At 35.8% G+C, this 25,678-nt stretch overlaps 1 protein-coding gene across 2 annotated transcripts in view; it reads right to left on the bottom strand.

Annotated features, from left to right (window-relative positions):
* HNRNPLL (heterogeneous nuclear ribonucleoprotein L-like) overlaps window positions 1-25,672 on the bottom strand; it is a 35,204-nt gene extending 9,532 nt beyond the window's left edge. The window contains exons 1-7 of one of the 2 annotated variants that reach the window (XM_012727635.1): window positions 25,436-25,672; window positions 16,979-17,097; window positions 10,866-11,103; window positions 9,307-9,392; window positions 7,842-7,938; window positions 7,684-7,756; window positions 3,505-3,576 (exon numbers count right to left, since the gene is read on the bottom strand). In XM_012727635.1, coding sequence (XP_012583089.1) covers window positions 3,505-3,576; window positions 7,684-7,756; window positions 7,842-7,938; window positions 9,307-9,392; window positions 10,866-11,103; window positions 16,979-17,097; window positions 25,436-25,627 — 877 coding nt within the window. In that variant the 5' untranslated portion in view covers window positions 25,628-25,672. The remainder of the gene's footprint in view (window positions 1-3,504; window positions 3,577-7,683; window positions 7,757-7,841; window positions 7,939-9,306; window positions 9,393-10,865; window positions 11,104-16,978; window positions 17,098-25,435) is intronic. The other variant, XM_012727636.1, reaches the window with a different exon arrangement.
* Window positions 25,673-25,678: the final 6 nt, after the last annotated feature.

The following is a 25,678-nucleotide window of genomic DNA, read 5'->3' as shown; positions in this document are numbered from 1 at the left end:
AGGTTAAAGTTTTATCACCTTAATTTTAGTTTAGGAAACTAAGACCATTAAGTTAATACCTAACATACTCCAGAGTTATCTTATTATTCAGAAACTTTCATTTTTTAAACAAAGTAAAAAACCTAGAAGAAAATGCCTGAGTATCGGAAACTGTAACACAAAAACACAATCTGTCTCTTGACTGAGAACACTTACGAATTGACTAACTTTCGTTCTAAGTAACTTTCATCTCATTTTCTCATCTACAACAGATTGAACAAGAAAATTACACTGAATGGCCTAGAAATGAACTGGGGAATCTGCAGAAACTATGATACTTAATAGGCACAGGGCACATTTATAGCAGCAAGAGGTATGAGAACTAAGCAGCAGCAACTAGATAGAACCATGTGCTCATATAAACTCACACATCTTAGTCACTTCAGAAGCACACTTTGGGGTACATATAAAGGTCTTCCAGGTGTGTACGATACCAATCTAAAAACCCAAGTCCTTTTCTTATCTCTCAAGTAAAGGGTATTAAATGCCAATGACTTTCGTTTATACGTTAAACTAAGAGACACTTATCATCTAGTAAGTGAATTACTAAATCTGACTACATTTTGGTATCCACAGCAGTTATGTGGACTCCAATGCCATATGTAGTTTTCTAAATACAGCTGTAATTCTTAACAATACAGCAACACTACTACGTGAACACACACAATGTGAATTTGTGAAATTTTATGGAGAAATACTTATCAATGCCTCATCATCAGTGTTGCCTTAAACTGGTTTTAACCGTTTTTCTTGATGGTAATCGGTAGTTTATCCAAACAATCAATACATTCATGGTGAGTTACTTTTGGCCTCTAATTTACTATTATATATTGGGATGCAAATATCAGTCATTCTTATTCTTATTACAAGAATATATATATATATATAGAGAGAGAGAGAGAGAGAGAGAGAGATTACACTGCCGCCTCCCACTAGTACCATTATTAGCTATTATCACTAATTTTCTTTTCTTGGAAAATGGAATGATGTGTGGTAGATGAGAAGTGAAACTCTCCATTCTGCTTAAGTTAGCCATGGTCTAAAACTTCTGAGATCTGCTGCCACGGGTAAAGGCCAAATTCCGTGCTAGAGATTTTGCACCTTCAACCACCAATACTAAATTTCATTTCTTACATTATTTAAATTATTGCTTATACTATCTTTTTAAAAAGAAGTCTTTAAGCTTTCTATACCAATAGTTCATGCAAAAAGTCTTGCTGCTCAAAAATCTGATTTAAAAATTCACTTGCATAATAAAAATGCTACATAAATGACATTATTAACATTCCAAAGGCATTTTACATTTTTGAAACTTTAAATTCTTTGGTCTAGGAACTACCCAAAGGTGTTGGCAATTAACAAAACAATTGGGCTCACAGCAAATAGTCTATATAGTCATTTTTGCCATTTTTCAAGCATGAGGACATCTACCAGTTTATCTCATAGGGCCAGGCTTCCAACATTAAAAGATTTAAAGATGTCAAAAAGCACAGCTTTGTACTGCTATAATAAACCAATGACTTCATTTAATATTAACTTTTTCTATTCCCTCTTTCTCATATACCATCAGAGAAGGAAAATATACCCATGTATGTTATCATGCCAAATTACAAATAATTTTGTTTTGCCAAAGGGATAGAACTATAATGTGTCCCAAAAAAAAGGAAAGAAAAGGCTCAATATCACTGGTACTCACTCCTATCTTCTTTAGTTTTTCTATTTCTTCATCTTAATTCTCTTTTCTAACTCTTTATTCCTTTACTTCCTATGCCTTGTTCTGCTTCTTCAATTTTAATGGACATAGTTCAGAACAGACACTCCGTCACAACCCTATCACAACCATGCTCATCCTCAGCAGGACTCTCAATCCTTAATTAACAACTGCCAGTCCAAAGAATTTTGTGACTCACTAAGTTTATGTTTTAAAATTTATTCTCTAAGTAAGTAAATAAGAGCATGAAACCGACAATTTCGCAACACTGTTTTAAAAATAAAAAGTTCCTTTAGGGCATATATATCCATGTAACATATATTTGCTTATACAAGTTTTCAGTAAACTGTACTGTATAATGGAAGACAAAGCTGAGAACTCATATTGAGAAAATAGTCTTTGTCAACACTACTAGAGTTCCTTGTCCTTCATTTACTCTTTCACAGACTTTTTAAAGCCCCTATGGCAAAACATTTATACTTTAGCTTTCATTTGATTCCCATAACACATTTATATACTCTATACTACACTACAAACATGTAATTAGTAATTCTTTTGTAACTCTCCATTATGCAAAGCATAGTGGACTACCAATATATGTTTCTTTAATGCAAAATCGGAACTACCCATACTCACTATTTCCATTAAACAACTAAGAAACATGATCAAGGAATATTCACTAAAATGACCACAGCAAGATTTTCATTCCATATTACATTTGCTGTTTTGACATTAACAGAAACTGTTTCGTTCTATTCTACCATACAGTCTACCACGGAATTTTGTATATACACCCTCACACGCACACACACACACACACAAAGCACACACACATACACACACAATAAATGCCTGTAATTCAAAGAGACACTAAGAAATATGCCAACACTCACAGCTAAGAATGTTCATCAAATATGTAGGAAATATGATAACATTTTGACAACCAAGCAATATCCAGGGCTTTTTGGTGTTAAATCTCAAGAGTACAATGTAACAATTTCTTTTTTTCTACCACTTCTAATAGAATGGTATTTCAACTTTAAATCAGCAAATATGTGAAGTCAATAACTACAGCTAAAAACTAAAAAATATTTAAGAAAAGAGTCTCTAACCAGTTAAAAGTTTTACCAATAGTAATTCTCAACATTTACTTTTAACGACAATGATGTGAAATCTAACTTTTTCCTGAGGAAGTAATTCTAGGTTTCATAATCTTAATTTATCAACCTAGCAAACAGTAAAACTATAGTTTTAAAAGAGGAATTAAATACAAACAAATTTAACCAAAGCCAGAATATCAACTACAGAACTGAAATAATGATCTAACCAGAAACAGGTTTCCTTTTTGACAAATAACCTATTAACCTATTCTATATGCTTTTGTTATCAAAATTCCTCCTTGTTCATGACTGCTAGAACAATGCACTTACTGAGCAATAATACCTTTTGTTTCTCTAACACACCAGAGCCCATAACTACTCAAAACCAAACCAAAACAAAACATAACAGCAAAGAGTTTTCAATCCCCAACCTATAGCTCTCATTTATCTGAAGGATTATTATTATATAACAATATCCTAAGAAAACAAAAGATTTTTGGACAACCTCTTCAGAATACATTTTAAGGGACTGATCACGTATAACCAAGTCAGGTGAGCAGGAAAAATAGACAAGAAATATGCCATTCTTCATCAAAAATGCAAAAATTCTAATAGTTCATCTATACTACCTTCCTTCTGCCTTGACAAACTTACCATAGCCATCATGTCTAAACGAAGAAGGGTGTTCTCCCAAAATGGCTTGTCTCTGGCGACCCTTTCCTCTATCTGACACAAAAGTAGAAACATGGTTTTAACAATTTGACCCAAGTACTTAACAGAGTGCTCACATGGGAAACACCCATTCAAAACATCCATTACAATTCATAAAGGAAATATGATTCCTGGTTAACTTTAAAATCCATTCATATCCAATTTAAATACAAACACCAAAAGTTTAGGAAAGTAATTCTATCTAACAAATTCCACTTAACTTGAAAATATCTTTTTGGCAAATGCCAAATACAATCACACTTTCAAATTTAAGAATGGATACTTTTCAGAAAGTGAATGTACACAATGCTAGTTTGACACTGTACAGAAGTTTTTACCAATACATGTCTTTAAAACAAGCTTTAAGTGCAGTACTTTTGAAAGACAGTACCTGAATCATACTATTAGCTTCAACAGCAACACATTTTCAAAGTGGGCTTCTTTCAAGAAGTTCAGCATAAGCCAACAACAACCTGTATTACATGGTTTCACAATCAGTAAACACAGAGTATTTTGTATGTATATACACATATTTACAAACACCTACTGACTTGAGAGCTGGAAATTTGCACATCACTGGCCCATATTATGTATCATGGATTGGTCATTATCTATAGACTTTAACACCAGGCATGACTATGAGAATCCCCCAAAGTTTAAATATGCCAAGATAAAACTAACCAAGGGGGCTACATTATTGGATTAGAGTACTACAATACTCCTAAAAGATCATTTTTATTCTAGCTACATTTTCAGAGAAGGCATGCCAATTTTCTCAATCTAATTGAGACATCAATAAGAAAACTATTTGTAAGTTTCTGAAACAGCACTTCCTATATTAGTAAATTTTAAAGTCATAATAGTTTTATAAAGTTAGCTGCTCAGATTATTGCATCCAATAACATTTTTAATGTAGCTTAAGAGTCTGTTTTATGCTAATCTTTGAAAATTCAAAGAGAAAGGTTTTTTATGTATCCTTAGTCACCTAAACAAATGAGGTTTATGGGCGATGAGAAATATTTAATTTTCACTTCAGTCTTGAGAAATATCACTTTTATTACGATTTCCAAATTATCATAGCGCTGACAGGAACCTAGGAGGTGATCAAGTTCAACTTTCATTCAGTGCACAAATTCTCTTTATACCTTTCCCTAACAACTGGAACCATATAACTCCAACTACCCAACTACTTTCCCTTACACTTTCAGTTAATCTGAAATCATGAGAAAATGTTTACATTGTGTAAAATTTAGACCTCAACCCAGTCTACCCATTGGGGGTCCTCACAGTATGTCTTTCTTCAAAAATCCTTTTAAATGTTCCTATTAATTTTCCCAAAGTCATTTCTTCTCCATCCTAAGCTTTCAGAGTCTTCTTTGCATTACTAGACTTCCTGCATCTCTTATCATTTAAGTCTCACTTATCCTGACTCATTCCAATCTGCTAACCCATTCTGTTACAGTACGTCTGTTTAAGCATACCACCAAAGACTAAATATAATTCTTAATCTGAGCTAGGACTCTTAAACCAAAGCTATCATAAGATCTTCAAGGCTTAGTTTTATTGATATAGTTAACAATGTACTATATAGGAAAGAATACTGCAAGGGATCAGAAGATTCCAATTTAACCACAAATCTGTTGTATAATCACAGAAATTGACAATCTTCATTCATAAAATGAAGGTGTTAGAGTAGATGATCTCCAAGGTAGCTTTCAGCTATACATTCTTATTATTAATAATTTTCTTTATTTGAAATACTACCTAGTACAAGGTCACATAAAACAGAAGTGTGCCTAAGAGTCAAACACTGAAAACATCAGTCTCTAAATAGTGACTTGTAACCTTCCATGGATTCAGCTAAAAATCTAACAGAAGCTATGAACCACCCAAAAAAAAAAAAAATACACATACAACCAAGTTTTACTTAATATTACTGAAGGCAATCTCTGGTATCCAGGCTACGAATTCTTTGCACTAAAATGTAAATTTGGGCTGACAAGGACTTTTAAAAGTGGTTATATTTATAAAAAAGCTCTTAGTCTTGGCAGGAAAAGTTACAACTTAAACAGAAGTTGAAATCAGTACAAAACCAAAACGCAAACTGGTACATTCTTGCCAGACAAATACTCTATCTCTATAGATATTCTTTTCCCTTGAAAGTTTTAACTAAAATTCTATTTTACTTCTTAATTATATTTCACTATGTAAATATTTACCTTAAACATGCCCAAACTTTTCTGACTATAATTCCTTCTATAAAAAACTAAGCTGATGTTATTTTAGTGATTTTTAAAAACATGTGCAAACATTATTAAAATAAATATATCTATAAATGTTTTAAGACATTGAGAAATATAACCAAGACTATTTCAAATGAAAAAACAAAAAACAAAAAAACGAGTATTTATAACTGACTACATTTGACAGAAGTGAGAGATTTCTCATCAACCACTTGCTCTGTTGTTTGAGTACTAAGGCTATTTCCAACACTGTATTCAACTGCATCAAAGCTATGCCAAGCAGATTTTTGTGAGTAGTGAAAAGTGTGGGGTCCAGCCAAAGCCGCATTACAAAACAAACTTTTTTGCAACCCCAAGTATAAGGCAAGACAATTTCCTGAGAATTGAGAATTGGAGAAGCCAATCATCCAAATATCCTAAACATCTGAACATGCAAGGAGCACTGCATTATCTTTTTTCTTCTGGACACAACACTATATAGTCCTACTGCCCAAGATATTTTGGATGTTATAATTTTTTTTTACCTTATTGACATTTACATTGTTGTCGGGTGAGGTTTTTCCAACAAGTGGTTCAAATAATGATATTGTAGTGGAGATATAGCCAATACTGCAGCCCCCTTGTTTTTACAAGATCCACATTTTAATTTGTATATTCCAGAATTGCCACACAGTTAGTTGAACAATTTTATCAGTTGAATTTATGCCCATGAAATCTACCATTTGAAAGTGAAAATGCACCTCAAACGAAATGCTCTTATTTTCAGATTTATCAAGTTTATAGTCTACCTTGAACAGACATGTTACTTTTACCTACATTTAAATTGTCAAAATTTCTAGTTACACAAATGAACATAACTTTAAAATGTTACAAAAAGTGACAACTTATAAACAGCCACTTTACAAAAATCAAACCACACAGAAAATTGGCCTTTACATTATATTATATAAATAATGCACCTTTTTCATTTTTGTTATGCTGCTCAATGTCCACAATCAAGGGGGGCAAGGGGGGGCAGGAAGTAAACTTAAGTGCACAAATGTGCACCTTTCTAATTTTTTTGGCATCTGTGTGGATTGGTTGAGCATTATCAATTCCCAAGACCTGTAGATAAGGTGGCCCCGGTTATTTGCCAATTAACAATTTGAATCTAAGCTGCAAACAGTTACAGTAATGGGCAATAAGATTTACAACATAATAGTTAAAGTCTAGTATCCGTTAGTGAAAATTCTTAAGTTCTAACAACTGAAAGATTAAGGGAGATCAGACCAATATATACATACAACTTGAATAAATAAATGGGCACAGTCTATCATGGTGTTGATCCCATGCAAGTCTGAAGTACTGTTAAGTGTCCTCCTTTAAAAACTTGGGGTGATGGTGCATGCAGTATGCAGTCAAGGTGAATTGCAAGTCTGAGTTTTTCAGAGGGCTTTTGCTGATGCCGATGTTGTGCATGATGAAGTGTAGAGTCAGCCTGCTGGAGTCCTCTATCCTTCTTAATGCCTTGTCCAGCTTGGGGGAAAAGTCCTTTCCATAGAGAAGCAGTGTGCAAGTTTGCAGTTTGTAAGAAATATTCTGAATCAGTTTCCTCTCCTCCAAAGAGAGAGAGCTGCTTGGAGAAATGCAAGTCCTTGAACTGCGGGCGTGCCTGTATGTGTGGGCTCCTTGTTGAACTAAATATAAATAGCTCAGTACATACCAGTAGGGGGCACTAACGTTCAAAGTTTTCCAGCATTACATGGCCTTTTGCAACAGAAGCATTCACCAACAAGGTTTTCATTTGAATAAACTAGCTCATCTCAGGAAAAAGGAATCTAACTGAATGTAAAAATTGGCAGCAGATGTAAGTACATTCTAAAATGTGTAAGATACTTACCTCGTCTTCCCAAATACGGTTTGGTGTAGTCCCAACTGTCATTGTCGTTCCTAATAACATTTAGACGAGTTGGCTGTTAAGATTAAAAAGAAAGCAACTTTAAATTGTTTATCCAAAGGATAAATATTTCTTTGGCATAGTGTTGAAAAAATATTTACCCTTGCATATTCGATTTTTAGTGTGCAACATCCAGCATATATATCTGCTCCATTGAGTGCTGCTTTAGCTTTCTGGGCACAAAGCACTGATTCAAACATAAGCTCTATTAAGGAAATTTGGCTTAAAATGTACAATATTTAACCATTACTTCTGTAAGGACCAAAAGTAATCAGAAATAACACTTTCACTTCTGAATATGTTTTACCAAATAAAACTTTAAGGTGAATTTGAGTAGAAATTATTTTTAAAATAAAAAAAAACATAATACAACCAAACTACTTACATTAATCCTAAATCATCAGAAATACTTCATAAATTGGGGGAGCCAAAGGGGGGGAAAAAGAGGAAGGTCCCAGTCCCTAGCTAAGTACTATTTGCTGCCTTGAGAAAGGAAAAAATGTTACAAAGAATCAAAATAAAAGAAATACTTGGTTTTTATATATTTCTGAGAAAGCAGATTTTATAATCTGTATACTATGACTACTTTGGGTATTTTTAATTACTTAAGTCTACAATTGCTTTTAAAAAATAAAACCACAGAATTGATTTTTTAAAAACCAAAACACTTTGCCAGAAGTAAGCAACATTAAGAGTTTGTTTTTATATTATCTTTTTCTATGCATACATATATACACCAGGGTTAAGGGTATTTTTTTTCCCATTACTGGTTTTTTAAATGGGACTTTATCAATAATACATATACTGTTTTTGCAATGTTATTTTTTTTTTTTAATTCTTATGAAGAGGATTTTTTTTTTTTTAGATTTATTTATTTATGCATACAGAACTGGGGTACAGTCTAGAGGCTCAGGGGTGGTGAGAGGCTTCACCAGAGACAGAGTGGGGAACAGAACAGGCAGATCGACGAAGTACACTGCTGAGGGGAGCAGCGGGCGGGCCAGGAGAGGTCTGCCACGCCATGTGGTCACCTCCGGGGCAGGCGGGAATCGAACTCATGCGGAAGCGGCTTTAGATTCTCAGTGCTGTGTTTTAACCCGCTGCGCCACCAGGGAGGGCCGCAATGTTATTTTTATGCGACAGATAAAGTTAACACAAAAAAAGTAATTACATAGACCATTATTTATTTTTTAAATATTCAATAAAGAATGTCTTTACTAAAGTTTTGGTATTTTACCTATTCTGAATGGGAATTTAGAAAAATTCATTTGGGGTAAATTCAAAATGTACAAGTATTCATATTATCAAATAGTGTTCATTTTTTCTCTCTTATAAAAGGCAAACCATAATGTAAAGTAAAGCCATGGACTGTTCTATGTTTATTAAACACAGGAAAAATTTTATGGGTACTATAGTTTCATTTTTTTAACTCTAAGCCAAATAGATTTATTTAGGGGTAAAGGAAGAATAAACATCACCTTTCTGGAAATAGTTAAATGGGAAAAAATAAGATCTATATAATGTAGCACTCACATACGTCAATAAAAATTTACAAATAAAGGATATTCAACCATTGCTTGTATCCCATTTCTCTTGAATATAACAATACGCTGTACTTTTCCAACAGGGTTGCATACAGTATATAAGACATCCTATGAAGAAGAAAAATATTTTATATTTAGGAAAACGTTGAAATTATACCAACTAGTTTTACTAAAAAAAAGGGGCAAAGGGAATCAGCAGTATAGATACTACTAGCTACTAATAAAATGTTTAAAACTTTCACTTTAGTAAGTCTAAAATTAATCTAAATAAATCCCTGTACCTGAACAACACATTCACAATATCAAAGTGCCAATGAATATTTGAAGGTCACTATTTGATATTTTATCTCTAGTGAATCCTCAATTTTTATTCTAACACATGCCTAAAATAATCTGACAATACATAATTAACAACCAAAACTGCATTATTTTTCCAAACATGATTGTGAAATGTTTAATATTATAAACACTGATAATTACAATAATAAATATTAAAAGGTAGTTGTAGAACAGCTCAGTATTCGTTCCTCAAAGAACAACAGCTACAGAAAAGGGACTCAGGGAAGGTCACTTACACAGTATGAGATATCACCAAACAAGATGCCTGAATCTTCTGAGAGAACACCTAAGTACCCAAGAACCCTTAGGAACAATTCATCTTTTAAGAAACTTCTTGAGCATTCTACAATTACACAATCACACTATCAGCTACTAGGCACACACTAAAAGCAAAAAATAAAATGATACTACTTGCACTAGATTAATCATATTCTTTTTCCCCTAAACATATAGCTATATTCACATTACCTATTAGTGTGTATTTTATAAATAAAAGTAAATATCTAAACAAATTTAAATAGCACTACTTTATGCTTTAAGTTTATGTAGTGTAGCAACATCCTATATCCACACTAGAAATCATGCTACGTAAAGTTTGCCTTATAATATTCATTATAAAAATTAAGTTTGTCACTACCTTATTATCAAATAATGTGACTATAAAATGGAAAACTCAGCTATTTTAGAACATGAATCCTTTTTGAAATTGTATTATTACTTTTTAAAAAGGTGAAGCAGGGAATTTTAAGTATATCAGACATGTTTTTAACAAGCAATCTTGTGGTGGGAATTTCATGGGGAAATCATACATTGTACAAAAATGCAGGACAATACAATGAACATATTAAAAAATTTTTAATTAATAAAAGCTACCCCAAAACAACTTATGACATATACATCCCACTGTACTGTGGGATTCTGTCCCTTAGAGAATACTTTTAATACAGTGAGAGAGATAGATTTTCTTTGATCGCTTCCTACAAGATTATCTAATCCCTTATTTTCAGAAAAAGTTAATGTGAACTGATATAAAACTCAAAATGTGCTTTTAATTGACACCTTTCAGTTTCAGTCCTATCATTTCTTCATTAAATTTAATAGATGAAATTAATATTAATCTTAATTCTTTAAAAAAAAACTATTCTGAAATCTCTAGATGGCAATGAAGAAAACTATAGGTCAGTCACTCCAGGGGTAAATTCAAGATCACTTTTAATTTATTCTGTCATATAAAATACTTACTACTGTAATTGGATAAAGAGGATTTTGAATTGATAATAGAAGAACTTTGTTGCCTCCTGATGGATCATCAGTATTTCCTGGCCGAGTGATCCTTTTGCTTGTAGAATAGTTGAAAAAAGCCTGTTGACCAGCAATGTACACGGGTTCATCTGCAGCGAATGTCACACATTCTTTGGCACTATCTATATTCTCAAATTCCACAAGGGCTTGCCTCTTAAATGGCATCATCATCACATAGCTAAAGGGATGTTGGAAGGGAATACCAGAATATTAAAAAGTTCAATTAATATTTTGTTCTCGATTAAGTAAAAGCAGACATTGATAAAACTGGGGCAAATCGTACAGATTAGTATTCTTCACTACCTAATATTCAACATTAGTCAACTTTTCAATTACCAAGTAAAGTGTGATACACCAGATAGAAAGTACATATTTGAAAGCTTAGCCTACTATTATTTAAAGTTTATGCTCCTGCTCTCCCCAAACATAAACCTGTTATTTGTTACTAAGAGAACACCCAGTTTATTCCTCAGGCTGCCACTTCTAAGCAGTACTAGAAAATACTGGGCTAGAGAAAGCAACAAAGATAAAACTCAACAAAAGATTGGCAAAGAGGACCCCTACCAGAAAAGTACTTCTTTTCACAGTTTCAAATATAAAAATGCCCTTATTTGTAACTAAAAACTAACTATACTTTCATTTATCTTACTAAAAGCAAGAACCATAAGATAAGCCAACCAATTTATTTTGCAACTGACCAAATCTCATAAAATAGCCTCCAAAATAATTTACAAGTTAAAGAATCTATTAAAAGCTATCAATAGACTATGATAATCATGGTTGTCCATGAAGGTGAACTATTTACTTAAATACTCTTTGAGGAGAAATATATTTTAACACATAACAAGAAAAATAAATGAAAGAAAGGAAAAAAAGAAGTCACAGCACATGAATCAGAACAAAGTAGAACACCCTCTATTTGCAGGAAAAGGGACCTTAAAAATGTTTTAAGATACAATAAACAAGGTTCTATAATATCAAAAAGCCAATTATGTTTTAGGTCAATTATATCTCAATTTAAAAAAAAAGAGTTCTGCTCCCCACTCTCTCTCTCTCTGGTGAATCCTCTTATCCCCCATACCTCTGGCCTGTACCCCAGTTCTTGTGTGCATAAATAAATAAATCTTTAAAAAAAAAAAAAGAAGTTAAGATCAGAAATGTAACATCAGGTCAGGTACTGTGACAGTACTGCGTTTCAATCAGGCCAGCTAAGACCTACTGTTCAAACTTTAGAAACTGGTAAACGGTTCCCTTTTTAATAAGAGTCAGACCACTCTATAGCCTGGCAAATTACATAAATTTTCTGACAAATTTCAGATTCCTCACTTAACAAAACTCAAGGGACTGTTGCCAAGATTATAGTTACTGCATACAAACTATTTACCAGCATACCAGGTACACGGTCGGCCCCAGTAAAAGGGAAATAGTACTTTATTTCTATAGACCTTCACTCATTCATCTTTACAACCTCAGAATCTAGAAACAGAACCTGGCACATTCAATCAATATTTAGATCTATGAGGCTTATCCCTTCAATTAAAGAAGAAAATATAGAAACAATAATGCCTTACATTTATTACTACAAATGCAAGATACAAATGCCTGGAAAAAAACATTCCTTTTAGAAATGCAGTCTTTGGACCCTCCCTGGTGACATAACAGGTTAAAGTACAACATTATGAAGCTGTCCGCAGCCACTACAAAGCAAGTTCATTCCCAGCCCGGGAAGTGATCCACATAGCGCAGCAGACCTCTCCTGACCTACGCACTGCCCCCCCTCAGCAGTCTAAGTCACTGACCTGCCTGTTCTGCTTTCCACTCTGTCTCTGGTGAATTCTCTCACCCTCCCACCCCAGACCTTTGGCCTGTACCCCAGTTCTTATATACATAAATAAATCAATCTTTAAAAAAAAGAAAAGAAATGCAGGCTCTTCATTGATAGTCTCACTCTTGCATACACACACACACACACACACACACACACACACACAACATTTGGTACCTGTTCTATGTTAAAGAAATTTTAAAAAAATATTCTTACACACACACATATGATTTAACATCTAAACAGTATAACTGAGTAAATATGTTAATAATGCTATTTGGCTTCTTGAACACAGAAAAATATACATGCTTAAAAATAAATTCTTTATGAAGATACAATGGAACAAAGAAAATTTGTTCAGCAAGTGGTGCTGGGAAAACTGGGAAGCTACATGCAAAAAAATGAAACTAGATCACTGCCTCACTCCAGTCACAAAAATCAACTCGAAGTGGATTAAAGACCTAGACATAAGAACGGAAACCATAAAATACCTAGAAGCAAAGATGGGTCAAACACTACACGACATACACTTCAGCGACATCTTTAAAGACAGAGCACCAAACGCTACAATAGTGAAGGCAAAGATAAATAGATGGGACTACATCAAGTTAAAGAGCTTCTGTACAGCAAAAGAGACATTACTAAAAACAAACAGAAAGATCACTAATTGGGAAAACATTTTCTCACACAAAAGTAGCAATAAAGGACTGATCACAAAAATATACGGAGAACTGATGAAACTCAACAAAAATAAAATAAACAACCCCATCAAAAATGGGCAGTAGAGCTAAAAAGACACTTCTCCAAAGAGGAAATGCAGATGGCCAACAGGCATATGAAAAAATGTTCAACATCACTCATAATAAGGGAGATGCAAATTAAAATCACAATGAGATACCACCTCACCCCAGTGAGAATGGCACATCTTCAAACAACTAGCAACAACAAATGTTGGCGAGGATGTGGAGAAAAAGGAACTCTCCTGCATTGCTGGTGGGAATGCAAACTAGTACAACTACTATGGAAAACTGTTTGGAGGTTCCTCAAACTGCTAAACATGGAGCTTCCCTACGACCCAGCAATCCCAATCCTAGGTATCTACCCAAAAGACACAAAAACACTGATTGAAAAAGATACTTGTATCCCCATGTTTATTGCTGCTTTATTTACAATTGGAAAAACATGGAAGCAGCCCAAATGCCCAAAAGTAGATGACTGGATTAGAAAGATGTGGTACATATATACAATGGAATATTACTCAGCAACCAAAAAAGAGAAACGCATGTCTTTTGCAGCAACTTGGATGGAGCTGGAAAAGATCATGCTTAGTGAGATAAGCCAGAAAGAGAACGAAAAATACCGGATGGTTCCACTCATAGCAGGAGTATAATGGACTAGGCGAGAAAATAACAAAAATAATGAACAACCATATACCAGAGACATTCTGTGGGGGTGGAGTAGGGAATGGGATCAAAAATGGGGGGGGGGGAAGGGAGGGAAATGCACGGGACTATGGTGGTGGCACAGGGGTGATTTGGTGATGGGAAACCTGCGGGGATTACAAATGAGATGGAAAAAAAAATGTGCAAAATGATGTAAAAATAAACTTTGTAATAAAAAAAATAAAATAATAAAATAAATAAATTCTTTATTAGCTTGGTTGGAGTAAAACTGATTTCTGTAACTAAAAGAAAAAGCAAACTAGAAACAGAGACTTAAATATTAGAAAGACTGGTAGCATCATATGAAAACAAAAAGGGAAAATTAGAATGTCAGACATTTTAGAAAGCACTTAAATTTTCTAGCACTTAATTTTTTTTAATATCTGAAATTATTAATATGAGGAAGATTGAAAGACCAGAAAGAAAAATTTTAAAGGCTAAGCAAGGTAAGTAGAATCAGTGCTTTCAACTCAGCTCAAAACATGTTTACTAACTGTTAAATAAAAACAGGAAGTGGCAAGTAATTTACTAAAAAAATACAAAATTTTTCAAAATTTAAACCATATAGCTAATCACTACCTAACTTTTGCTCCTTTAATGGGAAGAGAGAAGGGAACAAGTTACAGCACATATTTTTAAAATACCTTAATACAGAATTTAAAAATACAGCAATTTTATTATCCTGACACTGTATACTCATTTTAACTTCTTTCATATACATCTATAGTCTTTAAGATTTAAAAATTAACTATATATTGAACATGGTGATTCTTCCTTTTTATCATGAGTAGTTTCTATATAGTCTTTATAATCCCCCACATACCACTAAACAGACAAGTAGGAAAAGGTTCTATAAATCCAACATTTTTTTATGTAAGTTTATTTTTACATCATTTTGTGCATTTTTTCACCTCAGTTGTAATCCCTATAAATGCAACATTTTAAAACTTAACCTCTGAAGCTACTCATTCTTTTAACTTTAATAGCAGTCACTTCTTTATTCAATATCATTTCATATATAACTGAAACAATTATACATATATATGCTAATTAAGCTCTTAATTATACACTAATTTGTTTCAATTACTTCACAAATTTTCTACCCACACAAATGCCAAAAGTGAGGGCAAAATGGCCACTATTCAAATTAACTGAGCAACCCATACATATAACGAAAACTTTACCATGGGTTCTATCAGTGTAGTCTAAAAAACAGGTCACCCAAAAGTAATTCAAATCACTCACCAACTTAAATATTTCAAATCTTTAATACCAAATATTCAGGTCATGATCATAATTAACTTTAAAATATCAATGTAGGTCATTTTTCACTAAAATTCCCAACCTTATTTGCTCACCAACTTGTTTTCTGACATTTGTTTTGGTATTTCTGAGCTATGAGAAAATAACAGCCCTAAATATTTAAGATCAAAAGAAAAAAAATCAGATCATCATCTTTTTATAATTGTGGTTCAATGCACCATTTAGAAGGTTTTATGATGACTGGGGTTAGTTTAGTGCCAACATATAAGTCTAAAGACAGTCACAGGTGTCCGGTTTCAATATGGAAAGAGACTTAACTTCTAATATCCACACCAAATAACTGGAAATGATATAGTAATTTTAGTGTACTTCCAGAAATTGGTTTTTATGCTTAATTGAAGTACCAATTTGTACCTCCAAGGATGAATAATACAAAATATTGTTTTTGAGGGGTATAAATTGAGACTAACAGAATTCCCAAGTCATCTAACTCTCAACAAGGTTACCAAAGAAATTAATTTTTAAAATGCCAATATGGAAGAAGGTATTACCTAAAACTCTTCCTATTCCTTTGAAGCAATGATTACTTTCTATTCAACACTGCTGATCATTCCTTCACCATCTAATTAAATATCATCCTTTTTGTAATTAAAAACACACATTTTTATAGAGTAGTCAAGCTTTCTCATCAAATATATTGAAATTTCCTGTTTATAGGTTTGACTTAGTCTGTTTCTGATGCCCATAACAAAAAAAAACCTAAATATATTCTTCAAAGAAAAAAATAATAAAATCAACCCCAGACTATCCATACTAAAAAAAGAACAACAGCTGAACATACTCCAAAAATAATTTAGAAAGAATTTCTGAGTGTCTATTTTTGGCAGTAGATTCACTTTTCTAATTATGTTTTCACTTAAGTCAATATTCTCAAGCATATACCAGCTGTGGAAGAAAAGGAGGAGCCTGATAGAATACAAAGCACAAAAGGGAAGACAAGGAAAGATGAAACAGTGATAGCTCATGATCTGCTTCTTTGATAGCTCATGATCTGCAAGAATCAAGAATGCTAAGAACACTGACCACCCTAAGCAAATAATACCTACCCTTAACTACCTACTTGTAATTGCCAGTTAACTGCAAAATATTCCAGAATAAACAAAAAGATATTTTTAAATCATAAGTACCACTGCTTAAAACTCTAAAGATGAAGTGTATAATCAACTCACTGGCTTAAAGAAGTGTTTAAGAAGGAATCATGAACTCATTTGAAAATCTGATGAAAGATGCAATAACAAACTTTATATGCAACCTGTTTGAGGACTGAGAGACTGATCGTGGCTCTACAAAAATACATATATGCATCATCCCAGGAAAATTAAAAATAACAGGCTTAAAAGACTCCAAAGAAATACAATCATAATAAGCTTAATATATACTATGTTAAACACCAAGGCTTGAGCAAGCCAGCAAAGTTTGTTCAACCATATTGTCAAACTGCATCAAGTCCCTACCGTCCTTACCATATTGTCCCAAATTTTTCCAGTGCCTCCACAAGGTCTGCTTCCACCACAGATTCACAGAGTCCTCGAACATGTACAACAGGTGAAACAGAAACTTTATGATGACTTCCACCTGCCTCCTAGCAAGAAAAAATAATTTCCAGTTATAAACCTTGAAAGTATTTTCCTTTAAATCTGCATTCAAAAGCAAAATTAAAAAAAAAAAAACATGCAATTCACAAGTCAACAAAAGTAAAACTGCCAATTAAGTGTGTGACATAAAAATATTTCATTTCTTAAAAGGAACATTCACTTTCAGTTAGAAGTACAAATAAGCTACCTGATGATTTATCCAACTTCAAGGAAATCTCAAAAAACTTTTCATCAGGTATACAGCACATACCATGGTTAGAAAACACCATGGTCAAAGTTTCATAATTTTGAGCACCCGCTGGTGGCGCAAGGGTAAAACACAGCACTATGAAGCTACCCACAATCACCACAGCATGAGTTCAACCTCCAGCCCCAGAGATGACCCACATGGTGCAACAGAACTCTCCTGCCTCGCCCCCTGCTCCCCTCAGCAGTGTGTTTTGGTCCATCTGCCTTGTTCTGCTCCAGGCTGTCTCTGGTGAATCCTCCCACCCCTGCCCTGCACCTCTGGCCTGGACTCCAGTTTTTGTATGCATAAAAGAAAAAGAAAGTGCTAAATGAAATCAACATGGTATCTAGGGGGAGATAATTAGTTCAACATCAAGGCTGAACACATTTTATTCCTCTTATATTTTTCCCTTATTCCCAAAACTCAGTGAAACAGTCATTCATGAGTTTATCAACCTTGATATATTTCTCTACCTGTAAATGATGTACTTTTTGTGAACTTAAAACTTTTCTCATTCTTTTTTTTTTTTAATTTATTTGTGCATATAGAACTGGGGTACAGGCCAGAGGCTCAGGGGCGGCCAGAGGCTTCTCACCGAGTGAGACAGAGTGGGGAGCAGAACAGGCAGATGGACAAAGTACACTGCTGAGGGGAGCAGCGGGCAGGTCAGGAGAGGTCTGCCACGCCATGTGGTCACCTCCGGGGCAGGCGGGAATCGAACTCATGCGGAAGTGGCTTTAGCTTCTTAGTGCAGTGCTTTAACCTGCTGCGCCACCAGGGAGGGCCTCTCATTCTTTCTATAGTTTATTTTAAAAAGAAAAAGATCCCAGGGTTGCTTCCAAATAAAAAAAGTTGTATCAAAAGAGCTCTTTTCAAACTATTTTTCACCAGCTCCTCCTATAACCATTACTAACATTTTTCTCACATCAGTATTTTCCAATTTCTATCCTATATATAGTTGTTAAGAAGTCTGAAGTCTGTACAATTTCTTTTATCTACCCTAAGCATCATACTATGCATCTGATTCCTAAACTTATGAGCAAATTCATCTATTATATTCTCTCTCCCACTTAACAAGTCTTTGATTAATCCTTTTGCATACAGACACCAAGTTCTTTCCATTTCAAATGTTTAGCTAGGCTCAGCTCGCTCTATCTATTATTTATCAGACTGAAAATGTTCTAAATACTCAGTAAAATGAAGGCATACCTACAATTTATATACTTTTTTAATTATTCAATCTCTTCTTTAAGTAAACTGTGTACTGCAACAAGGCATATTTGGTCCCCACTATAAACCAGGCTAATCATAACCATTCCAAACTCCCAGCCCTTCCTCAAGGATAAATTCTATATAATACCAATCTTAAACTGCTAATTTTGACTATTGGAGGCTGAAGATCAGCTCTACTGAAGAAAAATTCAGTATAAATAGAGCTTCTATCGAGAGATATTAGAAGGGCCCATTAATAACTCTTCGTATAGTAAAGTAACAACTTAAATGTACACTCAAGGCCTAGGCAAAAGCCTAGTTTTTTGTTAATGGCCCAGCATCTCCGTGAAAACAACATGTATTCAAGAGCCACTGAACAATCTTTCCGGCTCTCATGTAATTACAGGATTTTAAAAAACCACCCCCAAATTCATTTAATTCATCCCCCAACACCAAGCCATACACAGACAGACCCACTGTCAAGTGATTATTCAAATTCTCTTTAAACATCTCCAATGACAGAAAATACACTACCCTGTAAGACAATCTGTTGTATTTTTAGAAAATTCTTAATTATATGTACCTAAGTCCGTTTCTCTGTAGTTCCTATCTGAAGTTAGGAGTTAAACATTGGAGTTAAGCCAATGTTTGAAGCTTTAAATAGTTACTAGTGATCTTAAGCTAGTTACTTAACTTTTCTAAGCCACAGCTTCACTACTTAAAAAACAAAAATTCTGATCATGCAAAATTACAGTTAAGTGTAACAACAAATATGAAATATCTAACAGTAGATATGGAACAAAGGTTCAACAAATATTATTTGGCACTCCCTACCCTTAACTACATTTTCCTCTGCTACATGATAACCTTTCAATTATTTGTAATAACTTATTAAATCACACCTAAATTTGCCCATCAGGCTAAATATCTACCACATTCTTCTGTCACTCTACATATGAGTCCAGTAATCTTTCTTTTGGTATCAGAATGTATCAATATAAAAGTACAGTATTTCCAGATACAGTAATATAAGACTGTACGCTCTTTTAGTGGATACTTAATGTGGAACCAGAACAAGCTAGTTCTAAAGGGCAGCTGGATTTTTTTTTCAACTTAAAGACTATGCTTAGACTAAACTACATTTTTCCTTACTATCTTATTAAAGTACACAATTACATTTCTCTACTTTGTCATTTCCTTTCTTAAAAGAATATAGCAGATCCAAAATTGGAGAAAACCTTTAATTTTTTTATGCAAAATCTTTAGAATGTATCTGATCACATAATGAAGATTAAAAAAGATAAACATGATTCAAATCACTTTTTAAAGAAATAATCTTTAGTCCAGTCAAGCAGGAGATGAGGGACAAATCAAATCCCTAGACACAGTCACTGCCTGGGGCAGACCCATGGCTGGAACCATTAGATTTAAGACCAAGAGAAGGGCTGGTGAGGCAAACTCGCGGCAGGACTGGAAACCATAAAAGGAGTTGAGGAGAGCTGGACTGACCATCTGCTGGAGTCTGCCCCACCAGGGAACTCCTCCACCAACATCGAAGGGGAGTTGGGCTCCCACCAGAATTTTAAGACTGAGAGGCAACATCATATATGGCTGTTGTCAGAATGGATGGTGCAAACAGTGTGAATGACGATGCCCGGAACCCAGAGATCTTGCTGGAGAAAACAGGGCAGTTGGTAAGCCCCAGGAAGTTCCAAAACCAAGCAGTCCAGAAAACCACTCCACACACCTGCCCTATAAGTTCTTGAAATGCCCTGCCTTGCTACCAGCCTCAGAGTTGCTCACAGACATCTGAGCAGCCTTATCTGCTGTGATCCAGCACAGGTCCTCACCCTGGAAAAGGACAAGTTTCCAAGAAAAAGACAAAGCCCTTGAGCTGACTATCCAGCTGCAGGCTGCACTGAAAGAGAAGCTGGTTGGAGCTGGGAAGGGAGACTAGGGAAGCAGGGCGGCAGGAGGGCCACACCCAAAGAGGAACAAAGATGACTGACATGTAAGAAAGCACCAATTTTTAAAATCTGTTATTCTGCTCATTAGTAAAAATTCTGTGGTTTCATCTATACAAAAACCCTTCCCTTCTTCTGGTTAAAAACAAACCAAAAAATTCTATACTATTCTATTGGTGTTCTCAACATACAGTTATATTGGGGTAGTAAGAGACAAAAATCGTAAATTGGAAAGGGTTACTGTGGGCAATGGAGAAGTGAGTCTTTACTAGCTGTAAGAATATAAACCTAGATTTATCACAACGTAGAAAAAAAATTAAGTCGCTAAAACATCATCTAAATTCCTGGGCCCATCCATGCTTTCCCAGTTACATGGGCCAACAAATTTTCTACCTTGGCTCCATTTTGTTTTACTTGAGTGCTGTGGCTACAAAGTCAAGTCTTGAAAGTTGCAATAAATTTCAGAAAGAAAAAAAGCAGCACTAAATGATGGACTCCCAGATTTTTAGATTTGGAACTGTTTCCACTATTATACTCACATCACCCAGAAATACACCAAACCCATGGAGGGGCGAATATTAAGTTTTTTAAAGATTTATTTATGCATGAACAACTAGGGTACAAGCCAGAGGTGCCGGGGTCAGAGGAGTCACCAGAAGACAGTGGGAAGCAGAACAGGCCGACTAACGAAGCACACTGCTGAAAGGCGAGCAGCGGGCAGGTCAGGAGAGGTCTGCCACGCCATGTAGGTCAGCTCCCTGGCTGGGGAACGAACTCATACTGCAGTGGCTGCGATAGCTTCATAGTGATATGCTTTAATTCACTGCACCATCAAGAATGGCCCTAATATTAATTTTTAATGAGTTAAAGAGTTCACAATGGTCATCTAATCCAAGCATCTCATGTTGAATCCAAAAAGTTAAATCACAAAGTTTGTTGGTAGCAGAGGCAAGACGCCTGCCTTGGTCGGGCTTGTGGCCTTATTAACAGCTCTTCTCCGTGTAGAAACACAAAGAAAGTCACTTGTTAAAACCAAAAGATAGTAAAACCTATTACTTTACATTTCTTCCCCAAAACTAAAGCCTAACTTTATCATAGCTGCTTAGCTAAAGGCAAATTTCTGGCACTTACCTCCAGACCCAAACCCTTAAATTTTTTTCATTCCCTAAAGGGTGATTACTATGCTCACTGCCAGTCTATATCTGTACTTTTCCTACGGAGCTTAACTAACAAAGTGACCCACCTCCCAGCCCCTATTCACCCATTAAGCCATAATATTTGTATCGCTATAGTTTGGCATTTTACCAAAGTTGAGAAATTTAAATTTTCACCTTATCAGCAAACAAACTTTTACAGTCTCTTATTTGCCTACTTACCCACTTACAGAAAAAAGGAAAAACTTGAATGGTCTCTAAAAGGAATTAGTACTCCATAAATTTTATTGATATGAATGTTAATAAAAGTAGATCTTTACTAAGTGAAGTTCTAACATTTATAAGTCAAGCTGTTTTCTTAAAAGAAAAATGCTACAGAAATGTACTATTAATGTAATCTTCTAAAATACTGTCTACCCCATAAGAATAAATTGTATATAGTACCAAACATTAATCTCCATCATCAAGTTTTGTTCAACAATACGGCTTAGTGAATCTGAAATATACTGGAAGTTTTTGCTCTTCTGAGTAAATGCCAGAAAACACAAACTTGGTAGTTTTCATAGCAGAAGTACTAACTCACGTCTTTTGCACATTAAAATATCATTGATAGGAGCCCTCCCTGGTGGTGCGGGTTAAAGCACAGCACTAAGAAGCTTAAGCCACTTCCGCATGAGTTCGATCCCCGCCTGCCCTGGAGGTGACCCCATGGCGAGGCAGACCTCTCCTGACCCGCCCGCTGCTCCCCTCAGCAGTGTACTTCGTTGATCTGCCTGTTCTGCTCCCCACTCTGTCTCTGGTGAATCCTCTCACCCTCCGCATCTCTGGCCTGTACCCCAGTTCTGTACGAATAAATAAATAAATCTTTAAAAAATATATCATTTATAATGACCAATACATCATTCATTTGGAAGCATTTGCAGAACCACTGTTTTTCTCCAAAATTCACATTCCTCTTTTAGTTAATACTTATTAAAACATGGAAATGGAAATTCAATTACAAAAAGCCAAATAATGTAAATTTTTCAAGTCTTTTTGGTGTTTTACAAATTTCCTACTAGAGTTTAAAGGGTTGCCCATCACACTTAAACTATAGTAACAGTTTAACCACACAGTTATTTCTTCTCTGGGCTGAAAGACCAATAAGGCTGAGTCAAACCTTTTTCAGTCAAATCACCTACTTTTGGATGACACACTAGACAGCAAACTTTTATCCAGAAAATTCCTACCCTAATAAATTATGTAAAGGTTTCCATGGTTGCAATTTTAAATTCGTACCAAAAATTACATAGAAAGTTTTTAAAAAGAAAAAATAAGTACTCATAGATTTGGCAGCACAACAATGTTTCTAAATAAAAGCATTTCACTCTCTTCTAAAAGCATTAACAACAGTAAGGTTAAACTGTAAGTAATTGTACTTATAGCAGTAAGATAAATTTAGGTTAATAAAAATTGGCTAACTTGAAAGCTGCATTAATTTTATTTTTCCCACTGCTCTGGAACTACTGAGCATGTTAAGATGCTAGAAAATGGTACAATGCCTCTTGTCAGAATATGGTTAAGCTCAAAGTTACAGGGCAGAGCACTAACTATCCCTACAGAAATTCACATTACAATGATGCTCCAGCATCTCCTAACCTATTCTGAGGAAGTCAACTGCCTCACTGGATGAACACAGGTTGCCCTGATGATATATTCATTCATCTTACAATGTCCATTGATCTAATCCAGGGTCTTGAATTTCTGCAAAACTGAATGGAAGAGCTTGTTCTTTCTATATATATCACTAAAAAGCCTCCAGAGTTAACCTGTGTTTTTCTCAAAGGTCTAGTACTTTGTCTAGAGTACAAGAAATATCTGAGGTAGACATAAGCCATGATACTGTTCAATTCTAGTCTGAAATTAAGGTTTGGAGAAAAAACGAGACACATATAATGGAATCCACCTTTTGGAAGACATCAAAAAAAAGAATGAATTTCAAGTCATTTCTTGTATAACCTAGATGTTCAAAGTAGCCTACAGTACCTCCAGTCTTTCTAAATGAAAGTATTTTGTCAAACTTTAAAAAAAAAAAAAAAAAGCCCTGCATTATATTAGTCACTTAACTACAACTTCACGTATGGGAGGAATATGTTCAACCTTCACATTTTATGATTGAGAGAACTCAGAATAGTAGTCCGCGGACTTTCCCAAGACCACAAACTGTAAAGGACCTAAGACTCCTGTAAAGGACCTAAGACTCCTGATTCTCCCTATACTCTGATCAGTCCTCAAGCCCGTGCTGCACACAACTCACTTTGGATATTCTGGTAATTTCCTCAAAAGAATACTATTAGCTTAATGTTTAACCTTTTCCCAAAAAAAAATTGTTACAAACTGACTTAAATGTCTTCCCAAGACATTTAAAGGTAGAAGACTTTGTCGCTGCTACACAAAAACTCCAGCAGCATTTTTGGCAAAAGAGCTACACTAACCCACTACATCAAAAATATGTTTCCAACTTCCACAATGGAGTCTGTTTGTAACTGAAACTTTCTAAGAAGGAATACACTTCATTTACATTTCCAAGTTACATTTTGAAGATCCCAGTCAGGCATAAAAATACTCATTAAAAAACTATGTCGTTTTTACAAGGCAAGTGCTTTTTAAAAAGACTGCAACCTTATCTGTCCCATTATCTTATTTGAAGCTCTTAACACTGAAAAATATTGACAGCATTTTTTTACATAAAAATTCAAATGGTAGCTAAGCGATTTCTAATTTGACACAAAATGAAAAACAGTTTCATCTAACAATAAAATGCGTACAATTTCGTAAATTTCAGTTAGTTTGCTTGAAGATCACAATTAAAATGTGTTGTCATTAAGACAGCTTAAGTGCACCAAAAAGGGGGGGAAAAACCTTTGTTGTTTCCGAAAGCCTCCATCGAACTGAAGCTGAGTTACCACTTGCTGTGGATTAAGTGACTTTCACATTCCTTCTGCCTCCAGCTAACTAACACTTTGGAAGAGACAGACAAAAATCTCGAAACGCCGTGCAAAGCGGTCCTGAGCTCAGTTCCTGCCTTCGTGGGGCGGATTTTGTTAAAGAAAAAAAAATGCAAATTTTTCTGAGGTGATTTGAAGATTTGTTTTACTTGAAAGTTAGGGTGTGCTACACCTGCCATGCTTTTCTCTCCACCTAAGCGCTAAAAGCTGCCCCGTGCCAGGATCGTGAAGGTGGGTCGCAAAGCATGCACACCATGCCTGCCAAGAGTGAGAAATGCTTAATTAGACCTTCGGGGGGCCACGGCTGAGAGCCCCAGAGAGTATTTTGTCGTTTAGTGACGGCCTCGCCCAGCACAGGCCAACGGAGCCCTGGGTGGAAGAGACGCAAACACCCTGTGATCGCGACCCGCGCGCGATGCCGCGGCCAGCGGGGCGAGGGGCGGGGGTCGGCAGCCAGGGGAGTCAAACCAACAAAGAGCGGATCGCGCCCCAAAGCCCCCCAGGGCCGAGCGGCGCCTCCCGCTCGCCTCCGACCCTCCCCAAGTTCAACGCCGGCCGCGACTGGCGCCGGGGCCTTCGGCCAGGCCGGGGCCGAGTTCGCGCCGGTTCCGCGAAAACTGGGAAAGCGAAGGATAAAAACCCCCGGCGGAACGCCGGCCCTTCCCGACACCCGGAGCAGCGAAATAAGCGCAGGAAGCGGGCGGAGGCTAGTCCCCCCTCCGGGCCCTGCTTCCCGGGGAGCCGCCAGGCATCGTGGACGGGGCGCCGCGCTTTGTTACCGGCTGTGAGAAGCTCCGGCCGCCGCCTCCGCCGCCATCGCCCCCGCCCCGGGGCGTCGCTTCGCGGCGATTCTCGCCTTCCTCAGCCGAGTAGTCGATCTCCCCCTCCTCGGTCTTGAGGCGCTTGGCCTGGCTCTCGTATTCCCGGTCCTCCTCGTACGTCTCCCGGGGTGAGGAGGAGGAGGAGGACATGGCGGCGGCCGGAGGGACCGGCGGGCAGCGGGTGGGGGTGGCGGCGGGGCG

Source organism: Condylura cristata, unplaced genomic scaffold (genome assembly GCF_000260355.1).
Source record: "Condylura cristata isolate star-nosed mole 26May11 unplaced genomic scaffold, ConCri1.0 scaffold00020, whole genome shotgun sequence".
Taxonomy (NCBI): Eukaryota; Metazoa; Chordata; class Mammalia; order Eulipotyphla; family Talpidae; genus Condylura; species Condylura cristata.
The sequence above is the reverse complement of the archived record's forward strand: the minus strand, read 5'-3'. Positions and strand labels throughout refer to the sequence as shown.